This window comes from Rhincodon typus, chromosome 18, assembly GCF_021869965.1.
Source record: "Rhincodon typus isolate 14 chromosome 18, sRhiTyp1.1, whole genome shotgun sequence".
Taxonomy (NCBI): Eukaryota; Metazoa; Chordata; class Chondrichthyes; order Orectolobiformes; family Rhincodontidae; genus Rhincodon; species Rhincodon typus.
The window spans coordinates 3,136,302-3,155,987 of record NC_063349.1 but is presented as its reverse complement, the minus strand read 5'-3'; the positions used below and the strand labels follow the sequence as shown (position 1 = coordinate 3,155,987).

Genomic DNA, 19,686 nt, shown 5'->3' with positions numbered 1-19,686 from the left:
AGCTCATCAGCTGATGAAGCTCACAATCAGGCCTCTAGGCTTAACTAATCCAAAGTATTTTTTGCTTGCCTCCCGTGATTTGCCTTGTCGCTTCCTATAGATTTGAAGTCATCTAAAACACTGATGTTTATTGTTAATTTTACGGGGTTCATGATCACAGTTCTCTAATATAGGTAGTCAATGATTTGTAAGTAATTTTCTGATAGTTTATTGAGTTTGTTAAGCAGCAGCAGGTTAAATATGATACATTAGAGTCGTAGTACGGAAACAGACCCTTCAGTCTAAAACTAGTCCCACTTGCCTACGTTTCCCTCTAAACCTTTCCTTTTTTTCATGTACCTATCCAAAATTCTTCTAAGTGTTGTAACTGTACCTGCATCTACCACTTACTCTGGCAATTCATTCCACATATGAACTACCCTCTGTGTGAAAAAGTTGTCCCTCAGGTCTCTTTTAAATTTTTCCCCTCTCATCTTAAAAATATGTCCCCAAGTTTTGAACTCACCACCCCAGGGATAAGACCTATGCTATTCACCTTTATTCATGCCCCTCATGATTTAATAAACCTCCATAAGGTCATCCCTCAACCTCCTATGCTCCAGCCTAACCTTATAACTCAAACTCTCCATTCCTGGCAACATCCTGGTAAATCTTTTCTGAACCCTCTCCAATTTAACAATATACTCAGAGATAGTAAGAACTGCTGATGCTGGAGTCAGAGATAACTCTGGGATGCTGATAGGTCCCCACCACTGCCTACCTGCACTCACCTATCACCAACCCACCTTCCTTCCCCAGCCCCACCCCTCCTCTATTTATTTCAGAGATCACTTACCTCCTCCCATTTCTGAAGAAGGGTCCTGACCCGGAACATCAGCTTTCCTGCTCCTCTGATGCTGCCTAGCCTGCTATGTTCCTTCAGCTCCACACTGTGTTATCCCCAATTTAATAATATCCTTCCTATAGCAGGGTGACCAGAACTGTACACAGTACTCCAAAAGTGGCTTCACCAACATCCTGTACAAACTCGCCACGACATCTCAACTGCTATAATCAATGGTCTGAACAATCAAGGCACCTTCTTAACCACCCTGTCTACTTGTGATGCAATTTTCAAAGAACTATGTACTTAAACTCCTATGTCTCTCTGTTAGATAACACTACCCAGGGCCCTACCATTAACTGTATAAGTCTTGCCCTTGTTGTTTTACCAACATGCAATACCTCACATTTATCTAAATTAAACTCCATCTGCCACTCCTCAGCCCGTTGGCCCAAGTGATCAAGATCACTTTGTAATCTCAGATAACCTTCTTCACTGTCGACTATAGCACCAATTTTGGTGTCATCCACAAACTTACAAACCATACCCTCCTAAATTCTCATCCAATTGATAAAGAAACAATAGTTGTGATGGGATGGTTTGCTCATACCAGAAGACAAACTGGATTTTGGCATAGAATGTTTTGGTCTTGTTAAACTGGTGGGTCTGAGCTGTTACGGAACTCTTCCCTGGGTCATCCTCCTCTTTTTCTGGTCTATCTTCCATCTGCCTGTTGAGGACTACTTGATGAAGACGGACAATGTCATCCTTATAATCTAATTCCCAATCTCTGTAATCTCCACTAACACCATATCCATTATGATACGGTGTTTCTCAGTTCTTGCCTCTTGTACATCCCTGACTTCAATCACTCCACACTTAGTGTTCTCGTGCCTTCAGCTGCCAAAGCCATAAGCTCTGGAATTTCCTTCCTGAACTTCTCTGTCTCTCTACTTCTCTTTCCTCCTTGAAGCTAACCCTTACAACTGACCTCTTAACCAATTGAATTTTGGTCATCGGTCCTAAATCCTTAAGAATGCACATGCTGTCAAATTTTGTTTATTAACTACTCCTGAGAAGTGCCTTCAGACATTTTCCTACATGAAAGCAGTTATGTAGATCCAAGTTGTTATTGTTAAACAAAAGCTCATTGTAACTACCCCTGCCTTGAAACAGTTCCTAGAGGTTTGAAAAGATCTATCACCTTTGTTTAGACATATTCCTGGAAGTTGAATCACATGAGCTCCTCCCACAACACTCACTCTGTCTAACAGCTTTTATCCTATCCACAATATTTTTACAGCTAGTAGCTAACTGTAAACGGAAGTGTTTTATTTTTGTTTTAAGTGTCCTGGAGATTAACATTTAACTCCTGGTGACTTCAGGATATCATCTGGAAAGGTCAAGTCTAGCTTTATACAAGGATTTGTCCTGGAAAAAGTTCAGTCCCCTCCCACTTATAGCATGCCAAGATCCTCATCACTCATATGAGCATCTTTTGCTGGTCAAATGCTAAAGAATTTCCTTTGTTGTCTACAGGAAAGCCATCTTGAGATCAGGACTACAGCACCTAGCTCCAGAACAGGCACCCAGTACCATCCCAAAGAATGGGCCTACCAGAGAAATGCGGACCAGCCCTGACTGGACTGTGAGTTATTGGGTCATTGGGAATTAACTGTGCAGCACATATACAGGGCAACTATGAGGTACATAGGAATCCGGGTGTCCTTGTACATGAGCCACAAAAAATTATTTTGCAGGTGTAGCAAGTGATTACAGAATCACAGAACTGTTATGGTGCAGAAGGCCATTTGGCCCATTGTTTCTTCATGGCTCTCAAAATGAGCACTGTGATGATGTGTCATTCTCTCACCCTTATCTCATAACTCTACACATCATTTTAATTCAATAACCACTTAATTATCCAGGAAGATAAATGGAATGTTTATTGCAAGGGCATATTTTGCATCAGTTATACGGAATGTTGGTAAGGTCACATCTGGAGTACTATGAGTCTTGGACTCTTTATTTAAGGGATGATATAAATGCATTTAAAGCAGTCCAGGGAAGGGTCACTCAAGTGATGCCTGCGATGAAAGGATTGAAGCATATAATAGTATGAGGGGAATTGATATTTTGGACTTTGAGAGGATGCTTCCCCTTGTAGAAGAGACTAGATCCAGGGGATGCAGTTTAAAAATAATCATCATCCCATTTAAGACTGAGATCAGGAGAGCTTTTTTTTCTGAGACTTGTGAATCCGTGGAACTCTCTTTGCCAGAGAGTGGTGTAAACGGGGGCATTTAATATTTTTGAGGCAGAGGTAGATAGATTCTTGACTAATAAGGAAGTTGAAGCTTATTGGGGTAGGTGGGAATATGGAATTGAGGCCACAATTGGATCAGCCATGATGGGCCAATGACCTACTTCTATTTCCTACATTTGTATGAATTGAATTGAAAATTTTGTCACATGTACTCAAATGAGTACAGTGAAAAGTTTACAAGTCACCACTTACAACACCATCTTAGATACAAAGTACCTAGGTAGAGATTCTTCAGTACATATTCTTAGGAAAAGAAAACGAGGAAACATAAAGAAATAAAACATCCAGAATTACAGCTCAAAGGAATAAATCAGAAAATAGAGATATAAAAAATTCAGAACAACTGTCCTTCCAATGCAGTCCACGTTAGCACCAAGCCTCTAGTCTGTGCTGGGCTTTGACCGGGCTTCACCTCAAGGCCAGGAGACCGCTCTGGAGTCACTTCAAGGATGCAAGTCCACACTGAGGCCATGCCAGGCTGAAAGATTGCCATGGGGCACCGAAAGACCACCATGCCCGGCCGACTGTGATACACCATTAAATTCTGAATGGTGCCTATTATTTCCTGAGCCAGTGGGGCTATGAAAATGATGCTTTTTTATTCATAGAATGAGTGCACCATGAGCAAGGCCAGCATTTGCTGTCCCATCCTTTGAGCAAAGTTAAGAGTTAAAAATGTTACTGTGGACCCGCAGCCTCATATAGGCCAGACCAGGTAAGGACAGCAGATTTCCTTCTCTAAAGGAGAAGAGGGATGTCTATGACTAGAGATGCTAGTTTCATGGTCACCATTAATGAGATTGGCTTTCTATCCAGATTTTCCTTTTTAATTCAGTGAAATTAAATTCCACCCCTGTCCCTAGAGGCTAAGCCTCTGGATTACTAGTCCAGCAATAATATTACTATGACACTGTCTCCTCCTTTAAGTTAGCAAGAATGTATAATGAATGGTTGTGTGGGCATCCTATAACCTATTAGATTTACACAAGAGTTGTTACTTATTCTACTTAAAGTGTCTTAAATCAAATGTAATTGTAATAGATGTGGTGAAGGTTACCCTAATAAAAGATGAAGGGCAGATGCCTTTAGAAAGCGAATGAACAGCTGGCATTCTCCCTCTGTGTTACTGCAAAAGTTTACCATGAAGACCTATTAAGACACATTTTAACAAGACGCAAAATGTCAAGTGTGTCGCAGTCTGGGTAATTATTTCATTGACTCCCAGCTTCAGGACTCAAGTGAAAGCATCAAGTCTTCCTGTCATCCCTACTGCTGACTAGAAGGTGACCTTCTCTTCAAAAGGACTGCATTCATCTCCAAAGCAATATCTTAGACTGATTCTATTCTGCTTCTCATGCCTTTGATATATACAGGATCAGGATTAGACCACATGCCTCAGTATCTCTACTCAATTTAATCAGCACTGCTTTATAGTCTAGATCTCTTACTTAACAAAAAAAATTATCTGTTACAGTGTCAGCATCTATACCCTTTTGAGGAAAGGAATTCCACATCCTCATGGGAATAAGCAGGGTTGATACATTGCTTTCAACCTTTTGGCTATGGTCTCATTCAGTAAATAATTCTGAGGTGTGTTAATTGCTCACAACTGGATGCAGGACTCCAGAGGGGATCCACTTAAGACTTCCCACAACTGAAGCTCCTTAACAATAATGAGCTATCATGGAGTTCTGTCACAAGGATGGCTTTATACAGGCCCACAGGATGATGATGCTGGAGGCTGCGCCATTAACCAATAATGCAGACATTGGTTAGATTGTCATCTTTAAACTATTGAGTTGACAGAGTCAACAGTAGTAAAGGTGTGGTCAAAATTATTATGAAACTGGTGGAAAGAATGTGCTGGAAATAGAGTATCACTATTTCACAAGCCATATCAAAAGAGTAAATGTCTTGTTCAATCACGAAAAATGATCAAATTATTTCTTTTTGTTTCTATTACTCGTATCCCACTTCATCCCAAACACACACATTTGTACAAAGACTGGACAAAAACATACATGACTGCAGATTTCCTGTTTAGTGTAGTAACATGAAATTCTATTAAGGACCTTTAATTTCTTAGCAACACTTATCTTTCCCTACAAAATGTCGTAACTAAGTTAAACTTGCATTTGCGAACTAAGTCTTAACAAGGTTTACTACTAAGTTAGCTAACTGTATCTGTTTGAGTAAGACTTACAGTTGTGTAACATGTTCTTCCCAAGCCTTACTGTATATAAATACATCATCTAAATAAACCAAACAATTGCATATGCTTGGTTCATAAGTCTTTGAAAGTTAGAGAGCTTTTAAACCCATATGCCATAACTTGATATTGATACATCCATTTGGTGTAACAAAAGCTGATGTTTCTTTAGCTCTTGATATCAATGGTATTGCCAGTACCCTTTAGTAGATGAATCTAGTGAGGAATAAAGCACTGTTAACCTAATCGATATAATCTTTTAACTGAGGAATTGGGTACAAATTTGTTTTTGTTACTGCATTTATTTTTCTTTAACGTATATCGAACCTAGTTGACTAATCAGATTCAGGAACTAATACTAAGGGTAAACTCCAACTACTTTGGCTAGGTTTGAAGAAGAGACTTTCTAACATACAATGAATTTCTGTTTTTACTTAAGCCTGTTTTAAATGATAACCGCTTCCCTACAGCCACATCATATCTACCTAAGAGAGTACACCCTATTGGATCCCTACAAATTTCCATGAATTTCATTAGCAGTCTTACTAAGTCTTTCCATTGTCCTTCCTTTAAGCATGAGAATACTCTGCCTAACTGTCCCTGTACATCAGTACTGGTTAATAAGATAGTAAGAAGTTCAATTTGTGATTTGTCTGCATCTCCTTTACCTTCACTCTTACTATCTTCATTACGTTCTGTTATTCTCACTTTATTTCTTAATTTCCTAGCAATAATGAAAGTGTTTGAATATGTTTACATGACATAACTGATTCTTATTCCTGCAATCTGGAGATCTATTAAATAACTCATTTTATTAACACTCTTAATTGCATTTAATGGACCTCTGAAGCTTGCTTACAGAGCTTTGCTGCCTAATGTCATAATACTAACACTTTGTCTTCTGTTTGAAATCTTCTGGTTTCAGCTTACTTGTCTTTCATCTTTGTTTGTCAAAATCTTAAATGCTCCTATGGTATTTTCCACACTCATGTGGTATTTTTGTTTCTCGAAATATGGAACAATAAGCCAATACTGATGAGTCATGTCTTAAAAACTTTTCATTGATCAATTTCAATGGTCCTGTTATGACCATAGATTAATTCAAATGGACTAAACTGTGTAAATTAATTTGGAGGGTGTCTGATAGCAAATAACAGGGAATCCAAATCTTTATCTCAACCTTGAGGATATTTATGACAACATGCTTTAATCATTGTGTTTTGAGTCTGATTATATTTCTCCAAAGCTCCCTGTATTTGTGGATGATGTACAGTAGAGTTGAACTGTTTTATACCCAAGTTACTTTCTTTATCTTCAAACATTTTAGACAAACAGTTGGACAAAGTTTCTAGATTTATTTCTACTGGTAGTCTATAATGAGCAAAAAGTTGAGTAAATTTTTTCACCACTACTTTAGCTATAATTGTCCTCAAAGGCATGACTTTTGGAAATCAATATGTCACATCCATAACTGCAAGATTATGGAAGAGTCCCATTTTCATTAACGCTAAAGGTCCTACACAGTGTACTAACACTCGCCTGAAAGGTACTTCAAAATCCTATCTGGGGTATCAATGATAAAAACAAGAATTGTGGATGCAAGAAATCAAAAAGAAAACCAGAAATTGCTGGGAGAACTCAACAGGTTTGGCAGCATCTATGAGGAGAAAACAGAGTTAATGTTTCAGGTCCAGAACTCCAATTCTGAAGAACTGCTGAAGAACTCAGACCTGTGTTTTCCAACAATTTCTGCTTTGTTTGGTATTAATGGTATCTATTTGATTTTTATGTCGAGGTTTTTCCATCACCTGACACACGTTTTACAGAACAGCACTATGTCCTTATGAAGACCTGCCAGGAAAGATGCCTGTTTATCAATGTTCAAGTTTTCCAAATTCTATATGTCCTGCCATGGAAATTTCATATTTTCTACCTGCAATGTCTCCTTATGCTATCTGTGCAGTACTGCTATCTTTTATTATTTGTTTAAGGGATGCCAACATCACTGACTGGGCTATCATTCATTGTCCATCTTTAATTGTCCCTTTATCTGAAGGCCATTTCTGAAGGCAGTTAAGAGTCAAACACACTGTTGTGGGTCTGGAGTCACATTTAAACCAGACTAGGTAAGCATGTTTTAACAAAGATCTGTAGCTTGGGTTGCGGTTGGAGTTGTTGGTTGGTTCGCCGAGCTGACTGGTTTTCATGCGAACATTTCATCTCCCTTCTAGTTGACATTGTCAGTGCCCTGTAGCCTCCACTGAAGCACTGTTGTTCTGTCCCGCTCTGAATTTATGGTCGAGTCTGTCATGGTGAGCAGTCTTGTTTCCAGTTTTGTACCGTAGTGGTACGTAGATGGGGTCTATTTCAATATATTTGTTAATTGCATCGGTGGTTGAAAACCAGGCCTCCAGGAATTCTCATGCTTGTCTTTGTCTTGCTTGTCCTAGTACTGTAACTTTGTCCCAGTCAAAATGATATCCTTCTATGTCAGAGTGTATTGAAATGAGGGAGCGTTGGTCGTGCCATTTTGCTGCAAGTGGGTGTACATGTATCCTGGTGGCGAGCTTCCTGCCCGTCTTTCCTATGTAGTGTTTCTCGCAGTTACTGCATGGTATTTTATATATCACATTTGACCTGCTCATTGTGGGTATGGGGTCTTTTGTCTTTGAGAGTAACTGGCGAAGTTTGGCTGTTGGTTTGTGTACTATCCTTATTCCAAGAGGTCGTAGGAGTCTTGTAGTCAGTTCTGATGTGTTTCTAGCATAGGGTAGGGTGGCTAGTGTGTTGGGGCATACATGTCTTCTTTGTTTGCCAGGCATTGGCGGATGAAGCTGTTAGGATAACCATTGTTTGCAAAGACTTTGTATAGGTGCTCCCTTTAGTTTTAGAGCAGCTCCAGTGAGTTATTGTTCATTTAAACAGAGTCTTGACACAGCTCTGATTGTGGACGCTGGGGTGGTTACTGTTGTAATTCAGGATTTGGTCTGTGTGTGTAGTCTTTCTGTATACGCTGGTAAGGAATTCCCCGTTGTTCTTTCGTTCCACCATTACGTCTAGAAATGGGAGTTGATTGTTGTTCTCTTCTTCTCTGGTGAATTTGATCCTGGTGAATATGTTGTGAATAAGGTGGTGTGTTTCTTCTAACTTTGCTCGTTTAATGATCATGAACGTATCGTCCACGTATCTAACCCATAGGTAAGGAAGGCTGATTTCCTTCTGTTAAAGACATTGTCCTAAAAGTCTACCTAGTTCAACAGTCATAGTTTCAAAGCTAGCTTTCAGTTCCAAATGCATTCATGGAACTTAAATTCCACCAGATGCCATGGTGGGATTTGAGCCCCTATGTGGCCAATGACATTAAAAACATGTGATTTTCTCACTGAAGTTTTGCATATTCTTCCGGAAAGCACAATATCGAACAGCAGCAAAGACAGTAGTCGCTAGCTGTTGCACTCAGCCTAATGAAACAATGACTTGGCAAGTTTCCACCTGTCACATGGATAAAGCAAGTATAACTGATATCCTTGACATTGTGTCTTGAAGCAGCCCTTGTATGCAGCACTGTAGGACATGCTTTGCAACTTGGAATATTGTGTTCCTCATCTGAATCTTTGAGAGGAGAATTGGAGTCAAAAATATCAATTTTGTGTAAAGCAAGTTAATCAAATGACAATAGTGACAATCATAAAAAGATGGGATTAGTGTGAACCACCTCGTTCTAATGCTGGAATGAATATTAATCCTAAAACTCTTCAGTCAGAAGCAATATTGATCTATGATATTCATTACATGTGATTCCTGCTTCTAGTGAGTTTAATCAGGTTGTCGTCAAAGTGGTTGCATTTTAAGTAATCAAATTGATGTTGCCTCAATGTTTATGTTCTGTTCAGTGGATGCTTCAACTACCCTTTTGGGAAAGCTTTGTGTTTGTCCTTGACCAGCAGGGTGAAGCAGTGTCAGTTCAAAAATTTATATGGTGTACCAGAGGGCCTCAAAATGTTATGTCTTTGTCATAAGCATCAGCTACATTTTCATCATCTTATAGTTGCAATCACAAAACAACTTAAATGTACTGGAGAAGAATTTTCTCACCTTATACACTTTTTCAGATCAAAAGAGCTCAAGAGCATAAGAAACAGGAGTGGGACTAGACCATTCAGCCCTTTGGGCCTACGCCACTATTCAATATGTTGACAGTTGATCTTCATCCCCAGTCCCACATTCCTGCTTATTTTCCATATCCTTCAATTACCCAAGATACCAACTATCTAACTATGCCAGCCTTAAATATTGTCTAAAATACAATGAAACATCCACAACCCTCTGGGATCGAGAATGGTGAAGATTCACATCTCTTTCAATATAAAGGGAAATATGAAGATATTTTTCCTCACCTCAGTCCTAAGTGATTTGTCCCTAGTCCTGAGCCTGTGTCCCTTTGTTCTAATTTTCCTACCCTGGGGAAACAAATAATTAGTATGACCCTAACAAGCCCCTTCAGAATCTTAAATATTTCAATCAGATTATCACTCATAAACTCAAGAGAATATCGACCAAATTTATTCAGCAATTTATCATAGGACAACCCTCTCATCCTAAGGATCAATCAAGTGAAAGTCTGGGAGTGGGACTTGAAGCCAAACTCTTCTAATTCCTAAGTGACAACATAACTAAGCCACAGCTGATCTCATCAATCTAGTAAACCTTTGCTGTATCCATAACCTTCAGCTGTTTCCTGATATTACATGGATATCAGGATCTTTGGGGAAGGCAGTGTTGGATTATTCACTGGGCACTGGTTGAAGATTGTCCTGAAAGCTTCAGCCTATTGTTTGGACTGATGTACTGGACTCCCCGATCATTGAGGATGGGGATACTTATGGACACTTCTCTTCCAGTAAGTTGTTTAATTGTCCACCATCTTTCATGGCTGGATATACCAGGACCACAGACCTTAAAGCTGATCTGTTGGCTGTGGAATCACCTAAGCCCAAATATCACTTGTTGTTTCCAGTGTTTTGCCTCTCAAGTAGCCCTGTGTTGTAGCTTCACCAGTTGACACTTCATTCTTAAGTATGCCTGGTGCTGCTCCTGGCATGCCGTTCTGCACTCCTCAGTAAACCACAGTTGAGCCCTTGGCTTGATGACAATGATAAAGTGGCATTTAGTGTGGAGAAGCACTGATTCATCAGTAAGGGGGGGGAAATGATAGTTGATGATCAGCAGGAGATTTCCTTGTCCACATTTGGCCTAATTCCATGAAACTTCATGGTGTTTGGAGTCACTGTTGAGGCTTCTCAGGGTAATTCCCTCCCAACCATATACCACTGAGCCACTGCCAGTGGGACACGACATATCCACAGACGTTGTGGTAGTGTCTGGGATATTATCTATAAGGTATGATTCCGTAAGTATGATTGTCAGGTTGCTGCTTGACTAGTCTGTGAGACAGCTCTTCCACTTTTGAAACTGGCCCCAAGATATTTGTAAGGAGGACTTTGCAGGGTCAACAGGGCAGAGTTTATCATTGTCAGTTTCAGCACCCAGTTGTCTATCCAATTTCTCTCAATTTTTGGGGAAAATGTAGGTTGGCTTCTGAACAGATCCAGAAGAGAAAGTTTGTGCTGAATATATGTGAAATTAAATTTGTGCTGAATATATAGATTTACAGTAAAATCCTTGTAAATCTCTGAAAGTCTGTTGCTGCCTAATTTAACATACTGATATTGATCTGTGAACCTCACAGTTCTGCTCTACAAATGGTGCCTTTTCTACTTCACAAAAGCTGTTAAGATCATTAACCTCTCTCCTCTCTTTCTTTGTGGCAGGGCAAGACCCTGTGGTTATGGTCCACCAGTGACAGGCATCTTTTGGCTACCTGCACTGTGTGTCCACCTGCTACACTGGGAAGATAGCCCTGGTCCAGAAAGCTGCAGATATTGGCCATGACCTGTCAAGAAAGCCTGAGCTTCTTAGGGCACTGTGCTCACACAGAGCTGATCTTCTGCCAGAGATTTCCCCTTTGAGCTGGATCTCGGGATCCATCCTATCTGCTATGTGGTGAGGCACACTGCTGTGGAGAAGCACCTACTGGTGATAATGGTGATGACATGGCCTCTACTCTTGTCCCTCAGCTGAGTTACATGCACTGTGGAGAAGCCTGGCTCCAGGGAATTGCAACTGCGTGCAAGTGAAATTGCTAAACAGGTCCAGTACCTTCTACGAAGATCGGCAATCATCTTTCAACCTGAGTGAAGAACATAGCAGCCAGTCAGTCCTACAAGCCTACTACACCATTCAATAATAGCATGGCTGATCCTCAAATTCAATGTCTTTTTCCACATATCCCTTTACTTCACTAATATTTAGAAATCTGTCAAACTCTACTTTAAATATACTCATTGACTGATCTTCCACTGCCCTCTGGGTATTGAATTCCAAATTCACAACCCTCTGAATAAAAGAAAATTGATTCTAAGTGGTTTCACCCCCCTCCAATCCCAATTAATCAATCCCTCATTCACTAGTGCCAGATCCTTGGGAATTTCCCAATGACTCAACTTTCCCAAGGGAAAGCTGGAAGAGGATGGGATCAGATCAGATCTGACCCCAATTTCTGGCATCTTCCTACTCCAGCCGAGCTGGAACCCACCAAAGAGCCTATAAGTTTGAGAAAGGGATTTCCACAGTGTATTCTGAGATGGCAGGATTACCTTAAGATCCTGTAACTACAGCAGCCTCAAGTGTTGAGGAGTTTGATATACAGGGCCCTGTGGTTGCAGTATGAATACTGGGAGTATGGGCATCAGTTTTGCAGTCACCAGCCAATGAACTTCTGGTGTAATGAGAGATATTACTTCTTATAATAGCCTTTAGAATAGACTTAGCCTTTTTTGTATCAAGCAGTGGCTATGAACAGGGTTGCTGTCTAATTATCTCATGGTCATAACATTAATTTCTGCAGATATGTGTTTTCAGGACTGAAATAAATCCATATTCATCATGATGCTGGCACTCTGGAATTTAACATTGCTGCAAGTGGACAGCTATGGTTCAGATACCCTCTTATGGTTTTGAATAACTGAGTTTTCTAGACATGTTGGCAATAATGCTTAATGGATGTATTCACTGACATGCTTATCTTTGAAGCTTGATGATGTTTTTATTTCTTGGACTTTTGAGAAAGGTTTTCACTATCATTTCTGGAAAAAACTGTTTAATTTCACTCTTGAAAAAGACCTATCTTTAACTTTATGCTTATGCTTTCATATTCTGGACTTGCTCGCCTAAGGAAGTAATTTCTCACCATAGTATTGAGTTTCTTTATCAATTAACCACGTCAATTAAATCACTGGCCCCCAACTTTCGAAACTCAAGGGAGCACAATGTAGTCTCATAATTTAACCCTTTAAGCCTTAGTATAATTCTAGTGAATCTACTCTTTACCCCTCCAAGTCCAGTGTATTTCTTTTAAGAGGTGACACCCAAACTTGAATACAGTGCTTCATCCCTGGGGTTTGATTAAGATTCTATACAACAAAAATGTGACTTTCTTTCCCTTTTGTATTCCAATCCTTTGAGATAAATGCTAATACTTCATTTGCCATCTTGATTACTCTCTTGTTCCTGCACATTTTCCTTTAAAGATCAGTGTACCTGGAAACCCAATTCCTTTTCCTCCTCTACTGATACCAATTTCTCGCCATGAAGAAAATATTTGACTTCGTTTTTTTTGGATCAAAATGGATGGGATGTCACTTTCTCACACTGAACTTTGTTTACCACAGTTTTCCCATTTGTGTTATATGTTTCTCTTCCTTCCTAATCTCTGCCCCCACCTCTCAACATACTGTGCCTCCTGTGTTGTGGTACAGTGGTAGCATCCCTAGCTCTAGGTCAGAAGCTCTGAGTTTAGGTTTCACACCAGGATTGCTTAGCCATGGAAGGAGTACACATAATGCAGCTCAATGGATTAAAAACCAGCTAAGATTCCTTCCAACACCTTCCCACTGTTCCTTAAAAGGGAAAAAGCGTGTGGGTAATGGTCACTTTCAAAAAAGAATTTTGTCTGCTAATGTTAAAAACTGGATAACATCTGTCTATTCCTTCAGCAAAGCCATCATTGTATATAACGAAAAGCTAAGGCACTAATACAGATCCCTGGAGAGAATGGTACTTCACAGATCCCAACAATCATTGTATCCCTACTTTTGGTCTACTCATTAACTGATTATCAGAAAGTTACAAAAAAAAACTCAGAGTTAATGTTTCGGGTCCGGTGACCCTTCCTCAGAACCCGAACCCAAACACTGGACCCGAACGTTAACTCTGAAGTTTTCTTCACATGATGATGCTGCCAGACCTGCTGAGCTTTTCCAGCAACTTCTGTTTTTTTTCCTGATTTACAGCATCCATAGTTTTTTCGATTTTTATCAGAAAGTTACCTTCAATATCATGCCCTCTAATTTTTGTGTTTGGCTTTTGTGTAGAATCTTTATGAATCGCTATGAAATGTACACAACTTACATCTACTGGCATCTCCCTATGCATCATGTTAGTGATCATCTTAACGCAATTCAATTAGCAAGACATGACCTACACTGGCTTTCCTTGATCATGTTCAAATATTTAGTAACTTTGTCCCTGATGAAAGCTTCCAGTTAGTCTCTTGCAACTAACATCAAAAAGATAAATCTCTACTTACCTATTTTTCTGTCCTTTGTTAAAAAAAAATCAGGATAATATTTTCAATTTTTCAATCCAAAGGCACAATTCAGCATTTGGGGAAATTACAATGAATGAATCTTCAATATGCCCAGCCGTTTCTTTCAGATCTTGGTGATTTGTCTCTATTGAATCCCATTGTTTTCTCCATTACATTTGCTTTTTACTACATTAAAATCAATATATTTCTCCCCGGACTCACTCTTGTATTGCATGCATTTTCTCCTCTTCCTCCATTGTGAACATGGTTCGAAATTCTTCTGTTAAACTCTGCGATTTCCATATTATTTGTAATAGCCCTAACTGCATCTTTTTTAAATGGAGGTACATTCCACATTACTAGTCTTTTTTCTTAAATATATTTAAAAATTACCATAATCTTTGATATGAGTTTTTGTTCATCTCTTAATGTGTCTTCCCCGTTTTTTCCAAATTGTTACAGACTCTCCTAGCCTGTCTTTTACCTTGATGCTCTCTGTTAATTAGTCTATTTTTTCAACACCACAATGATTATTCTTCCTTTGAACTTTGCACATTTGTTGCAAAATCATCATCATTGCCACTTCACCTTGAATCTACTGGAATAAAAATATTTGCCGGCAGTTAAAGAGAGGTCACGATATTGGAGGTAATGTTGTTCCCATGACTGTTACATTGTGGAAGTCCTCACTTAGTCAGTCTTCCAATTCTCCCCAAAGCCACAAGCCTATAATACCAAGGTACTGATTCTCCCTAACCCCCGTGCATTAGTTTTCCTCATTTTCTCTCATACAATTCAACCTTCTTATCATTCTTCACCGTAGACCTTGCCCTTTGCATTGTTTCTAATTTAAAACAAAACTACAATCGTAAAATATCAACTAGTCACTTGGTAGGACAGAATTTGAGTACTGGTGAAAAAACAGACTTGTTGTTGAAACTTTTTGTCATGCACTGTTCAGAACAGATGCAAGAATGCCCAATTTCAAATGGAAAAACAATTTATACTACATGGGAAAATGGTGCTGTTTGCAATGTGACTCATCATGCTTGCCAGTAACCACATACAGGCACACTCTGGCCCCTGTTTTCTGCAAGCTGAAAGAACATGTCCAGGCATTACATCTGTTGGAACTAAACATTTGCATTTGGTGGACAATATTCTCTGGAGCATTCTCCATATCAGCGTGTCAACCAGTCTGACTTACCACCAAGTCAGCACCCTCTTCTCATGCAGTACAAATTGTTGCTCCCTTTGAATAGCATTCTCACTTTTGTCATGATGACTGCAAGATCAGAAAATTTTACAATGTTGTTAACTCAGTGAGACTCTGACGGGCAATCTTATTGGGTCCTGACTGATTTAGAGTGTGACGAGATTTGTGGCAGAATCATGTGAGACATCCAGCATGATCCATCTTGACGTCTGGAGCATCTCGCTCCATCTTTTCCACATTTGCTAACCTACAAAGCCTGTTTCTCAGCAGGCAGTGGTGAGTTGCCAATTAAGAAGGATTTTGCTTGTCATATGCCTCGTTAATGGCACAATTTGCCTCAATAATTTTTAGCTTCATTTCTTACTAAACATGTCAAACTAGACATTGAAAATTCTCAATTTGGGAGTCTGAGCAGGGACCTGGTGTTTGCAACTTACCACTTGCTCCAAAGGACCTCCATGTTGGACATCAGTCACCAATATCTCAGGGCACGCTCTATGGACACCGACCACATGCACCCCATATCCACAGTGATTGGCATCTGACATATGCCAGCCCCTAAGTATCCTCATTGCACATCTCATTTCGGGGAGAGGCGATGGCCTAGTGGTATTATCACTGAACTGTTAATCCAGAGACGAGACAACATTCTGGGGATAGTAGTAATCTGGGGACTCGTGTTTGAATCCCACCACGGCAGATGGTGGAATTTTTATTCAATAAAATATCTGGAATTAAGAGTCTAACGATGACCGTGAATCCATTGACGATTGTTGGAAAACCCCATCTGGTTCACTAATCCCTTTAGGGAAGGAAACTGCCATCCTTACCTGGTCTAGCCTACATGTGACTCTAGATCCACAGCAATGTGGTTGACTCTTAACTGCCCTCTGGGTAACTAGGGATAGGCAATAAATGCTGCCTAGCCAGTGATGCCCTCATCCCGTGAACGAATAAAAAAAAATCTCTGATCCACTTACAAGACACTTCTGCACTTCAATGCTGTAGCAAGAACACTGCATACTCAGGAACATGCTCACAACACCCTGCTTTCCATTGCTTTGCTTTTCTTGCTGGTCCTGGTGGAAGAGGATGTTCCACCATTGCTCCAACCTGTCCAGTAGGTCCTCCAGGTCCCTGCCCACAAAACAGGACACTAATTCCCTCACTTTCACCTGATCTATCTCTGACTCATCCCTTCCCTTCCTCGACATCGCTGTTTCCATTTCTGGGGACAGACTGGCCACTAATATCCACTACAAACCCACCAATTCCCATAGTTACCTGGAGTATACTTCCTCACACCCTGCTTCCTGAAAAGACTCCACTCTATTCTCTCAGTTCCTCCGTCTCTGTTGCATATGTTCAGATGAGGCCAATTTCTACAAGGCAGCCTCTGAAATGTCCACCTTCTTCCTCAACCAAGGATTCCCCAACACCGTTGTAGATAGGGCCCTCAACCAGGTCCGACCCATCTCCCACACTGCCGCCCTCACCCCTTCTCTTCCCTCCTGCAAAAGTGATAGGGTTTCCCTTGTCCTTCCCTACCATCCCACCAGCATCCACATCCAAAAGATCATCAGATGCCATTTCGCCACCTCCATTGAGATGCCACCACCAGACACATATTTCCATTGAGATGCCACCACCAGACACATATTCCTCTCCCCTCCCTTGTCTGTCTTCTGCAGGGACCGTTCCCTCTGGGACACCCTGGTCCACTCTTCTTTTATTCCCAACAAACCCCACAGCCCCATGGCCCCTTCTCTTACAACCATCAAAGCTGTAACACCTGCCCATTTATGTCCTCCGTCCCCAGTATACAAGCGCCCAAACATACAAAGAGTCATAGAGTAATACAGCAATGGAAACAGGCGGTTCGGCCCAAACTGGTGCATGCTGACCACGGCGCCCACTCAACTAATTCCAGTTGTCCACATTTGGACCATATCCCTCTAAACCCTTCTCATCCATGTACCTATCCAAAAGTATTTTAAATTTCGCTATTGTACCTACCTCAACCACTTTCTCCAGCAGCCCATTCCATATACGCACCACTCTCTGCGTGAAGAAGTTGCCCCTCAGGTTCTTCTTAAATCTATCTCCTCTCACTTAAACCTATGTCCTCTAGTTTTCAATTCCCCATCCCTGGGAAAAAGACTATATTGCATTCATGCTATCTATGCCCCTCATGATTTATACACCTCATTCTCTTACATTCTAAGGAATAAAGTCCTATCCTGGCTAACCTCTCCCTATAACTCAGGCCTAGTAGTCCTGGCAACATCCTTGTAAATTTTCTTTGCACACTTGCCAGTTTAACTTTGTCTTTTAACTTTTAACTTTTGTGACTAAAACTGTACACAATACTCCAAATGCAGCTCACCAATGACTTATACAACTGTGACATAACATCCCAACTCTTATACTCAATGCCTTGACCAATAAAGGCCAGCATGCTAAATGCCTTCTTCACCATCCGGTCGACCTGTGACCCCGCTCTCAATGAACTATGAACTTGTATTCCTAGATCCCTCTGTTCCACAACACTCCTCAGGACCTTACCATTTACTGTATAAGTCCTACCTTAATTTGACTTTCCAAAATGCAACACTTCATACTTATCTGTAATGAATTGCATTTGCCAATCCTCAGCCCAGTTCCCCATCTGATCAAGATCCATCTGTAATTTTTGATAACCTTCTTCGCTGTCAACGATACCTCCTAATTTTGTATCATCTTCCAGCTGAAGCAGCACTTCACCTGCACTTCTACAACCTAATCTACTACATTCACTGCTCACAATGTGGTCTCCTCTACATTGGGGAACGAAGCGGAGACTGGGTGACCTCTTCGTGGAACATCTACGTTCTGCTCACAAAAAAGATGCTGAACTTCTAGCCTGCCACTTTAACACGCCATGGTGTTCTCTGGCCATCATTTCTGTCTTAGGCTTGCTGCTGTATTCCAGCGAAGCTCAGTGCAAGCTGGAAGAACAACGCCTCATTTTACACTTGGGGATCCTGCAGCCCTCCGGACTCAATATCGAGTTCAATAACTTTAGGGCCTAAACTCTCCCATGTCCTAGCCCCCTACTCCATATACCAGGCCTTATTATCACATAGTTTGCTATTACACAGTTCCTATTGTTAGTCACTAACAGTCCCCATTTGCAGCTATTCACCCTCCTTCCCAGATCGTTTTCAACTCCTTTGGCTGTCCAACTGCTCTTATCTCTCTTTGGGCTCAATCCCCATCTATTGTTCACTCCTTACCACCTCCCACTCTCTATCTTCTGCGTATAAACTGACATTTTCCTAGCTACCATCAGTCCTGAGGAAGGGTCACCAGACCCGAAACGTTAACTCTGATTTTTCTTCACAGATGCTACCAAACCTGCTGAGCTTTTCCATCAACTTCCGTTTTTGTCCCTGATTTACAGCATCTGCAGTTCTTTCGGTCTTTACTAATTCTCTCCTACCTGTTCTGTCCAGGACAAATATCAGGAACCACACTTAATCGAAAAAAAATTTTAAGATTTAGCCCTTGATTAATAAATGAATGAAAACTTTGGCTGTAAAATTACATTCAAGTATGCAGACATTTGATTTTGTTTTGACATCTTTTGAGAATAATTGATCTTTCTGTTACCTTTTACCTTGTTAGGAAAATGCTATAAATGGTGACCATGTTTGGCTGGAGACGAACGTCTCTGGAGATTACTGCTACCTTGGAGAAGAGAACTGTTTGGTAAAGATAACGGTGAGTCACCTCAAAGAGAAAAAATATTGAGTTAGAATTGTTAATGAGCTTGAGAGAGCTACATAGTGTACTTCAATAAATAAACAAGAAGAAGCACCATTAGTAAGCAGTACCTTTAGATTAGCTACTCCTTACAAAACAATTGTTAATAAACAAGACGGAGCATTTCATACTAAAACTCAGTCAGGAAACTAATTTAGATCTAGAAGACTAAATTTGGGAGTGATCCCTGTTGAAGATTGTTGAGTAGATCAGAGTGGGTTGGTGAGAATCATTGTAAATGAATCAGAGAGGGAGCCGCATGGTAAAAATCATTAAGTAAACCAGAAGATGACTGAAGTGGAGTCATTAACCAGAAACTAAACAGACTAGTTATATAAATACTGCAGCAAGTAACTCACCTTTTGCCTCCTCAAAGCATGTCTATGATCTATAAGGCAAAAGATTTAGATTTTTTTTGATTTAGATTTATTTTTTTGTCAAATGTACTAAGTATAGGAATACATAAGGACAGCGAAAAGTGCACAAAGTCGCCATTCACTGGTATCCACTTGGTTACAAACACCAGAATTAAAAGATTTAAAAGAGCCAAAAGGTAAGTAAGAGAAAAAAAAAGTCCAGATCTCAGAGTCCCAAGTCCCAA

At 40.3% G+C, this 19,686-nt stretch overlaps 1 protein-coding gene across 1 annotated transcript in view; it reads left to right on the top strand.

The window, feature by feature from the left end:
• The window catches only part of dgki (diacylglycerol kinase, iota), a 176,640-nt gene that overhangs the window by 32,372 nt on the left and 124,582 nt on the right, over positions 1 to 19,686 (top strand). The window contains exons 2-3 of the mRNA XM_048608001.1: positions 2,363 to 2,471; positions 18,948 to 19,043. Of these exons, the coding sequence (XP_048463958.1) occupies positions 2,363 to 2,471; positions 18,948 to 19,043 (205 nt within the window). The remainder of the gene's footprint in view (positions 1 to 2,362; positions 2,472 to 18,947; positions 19,044 to 19,686) is intronic.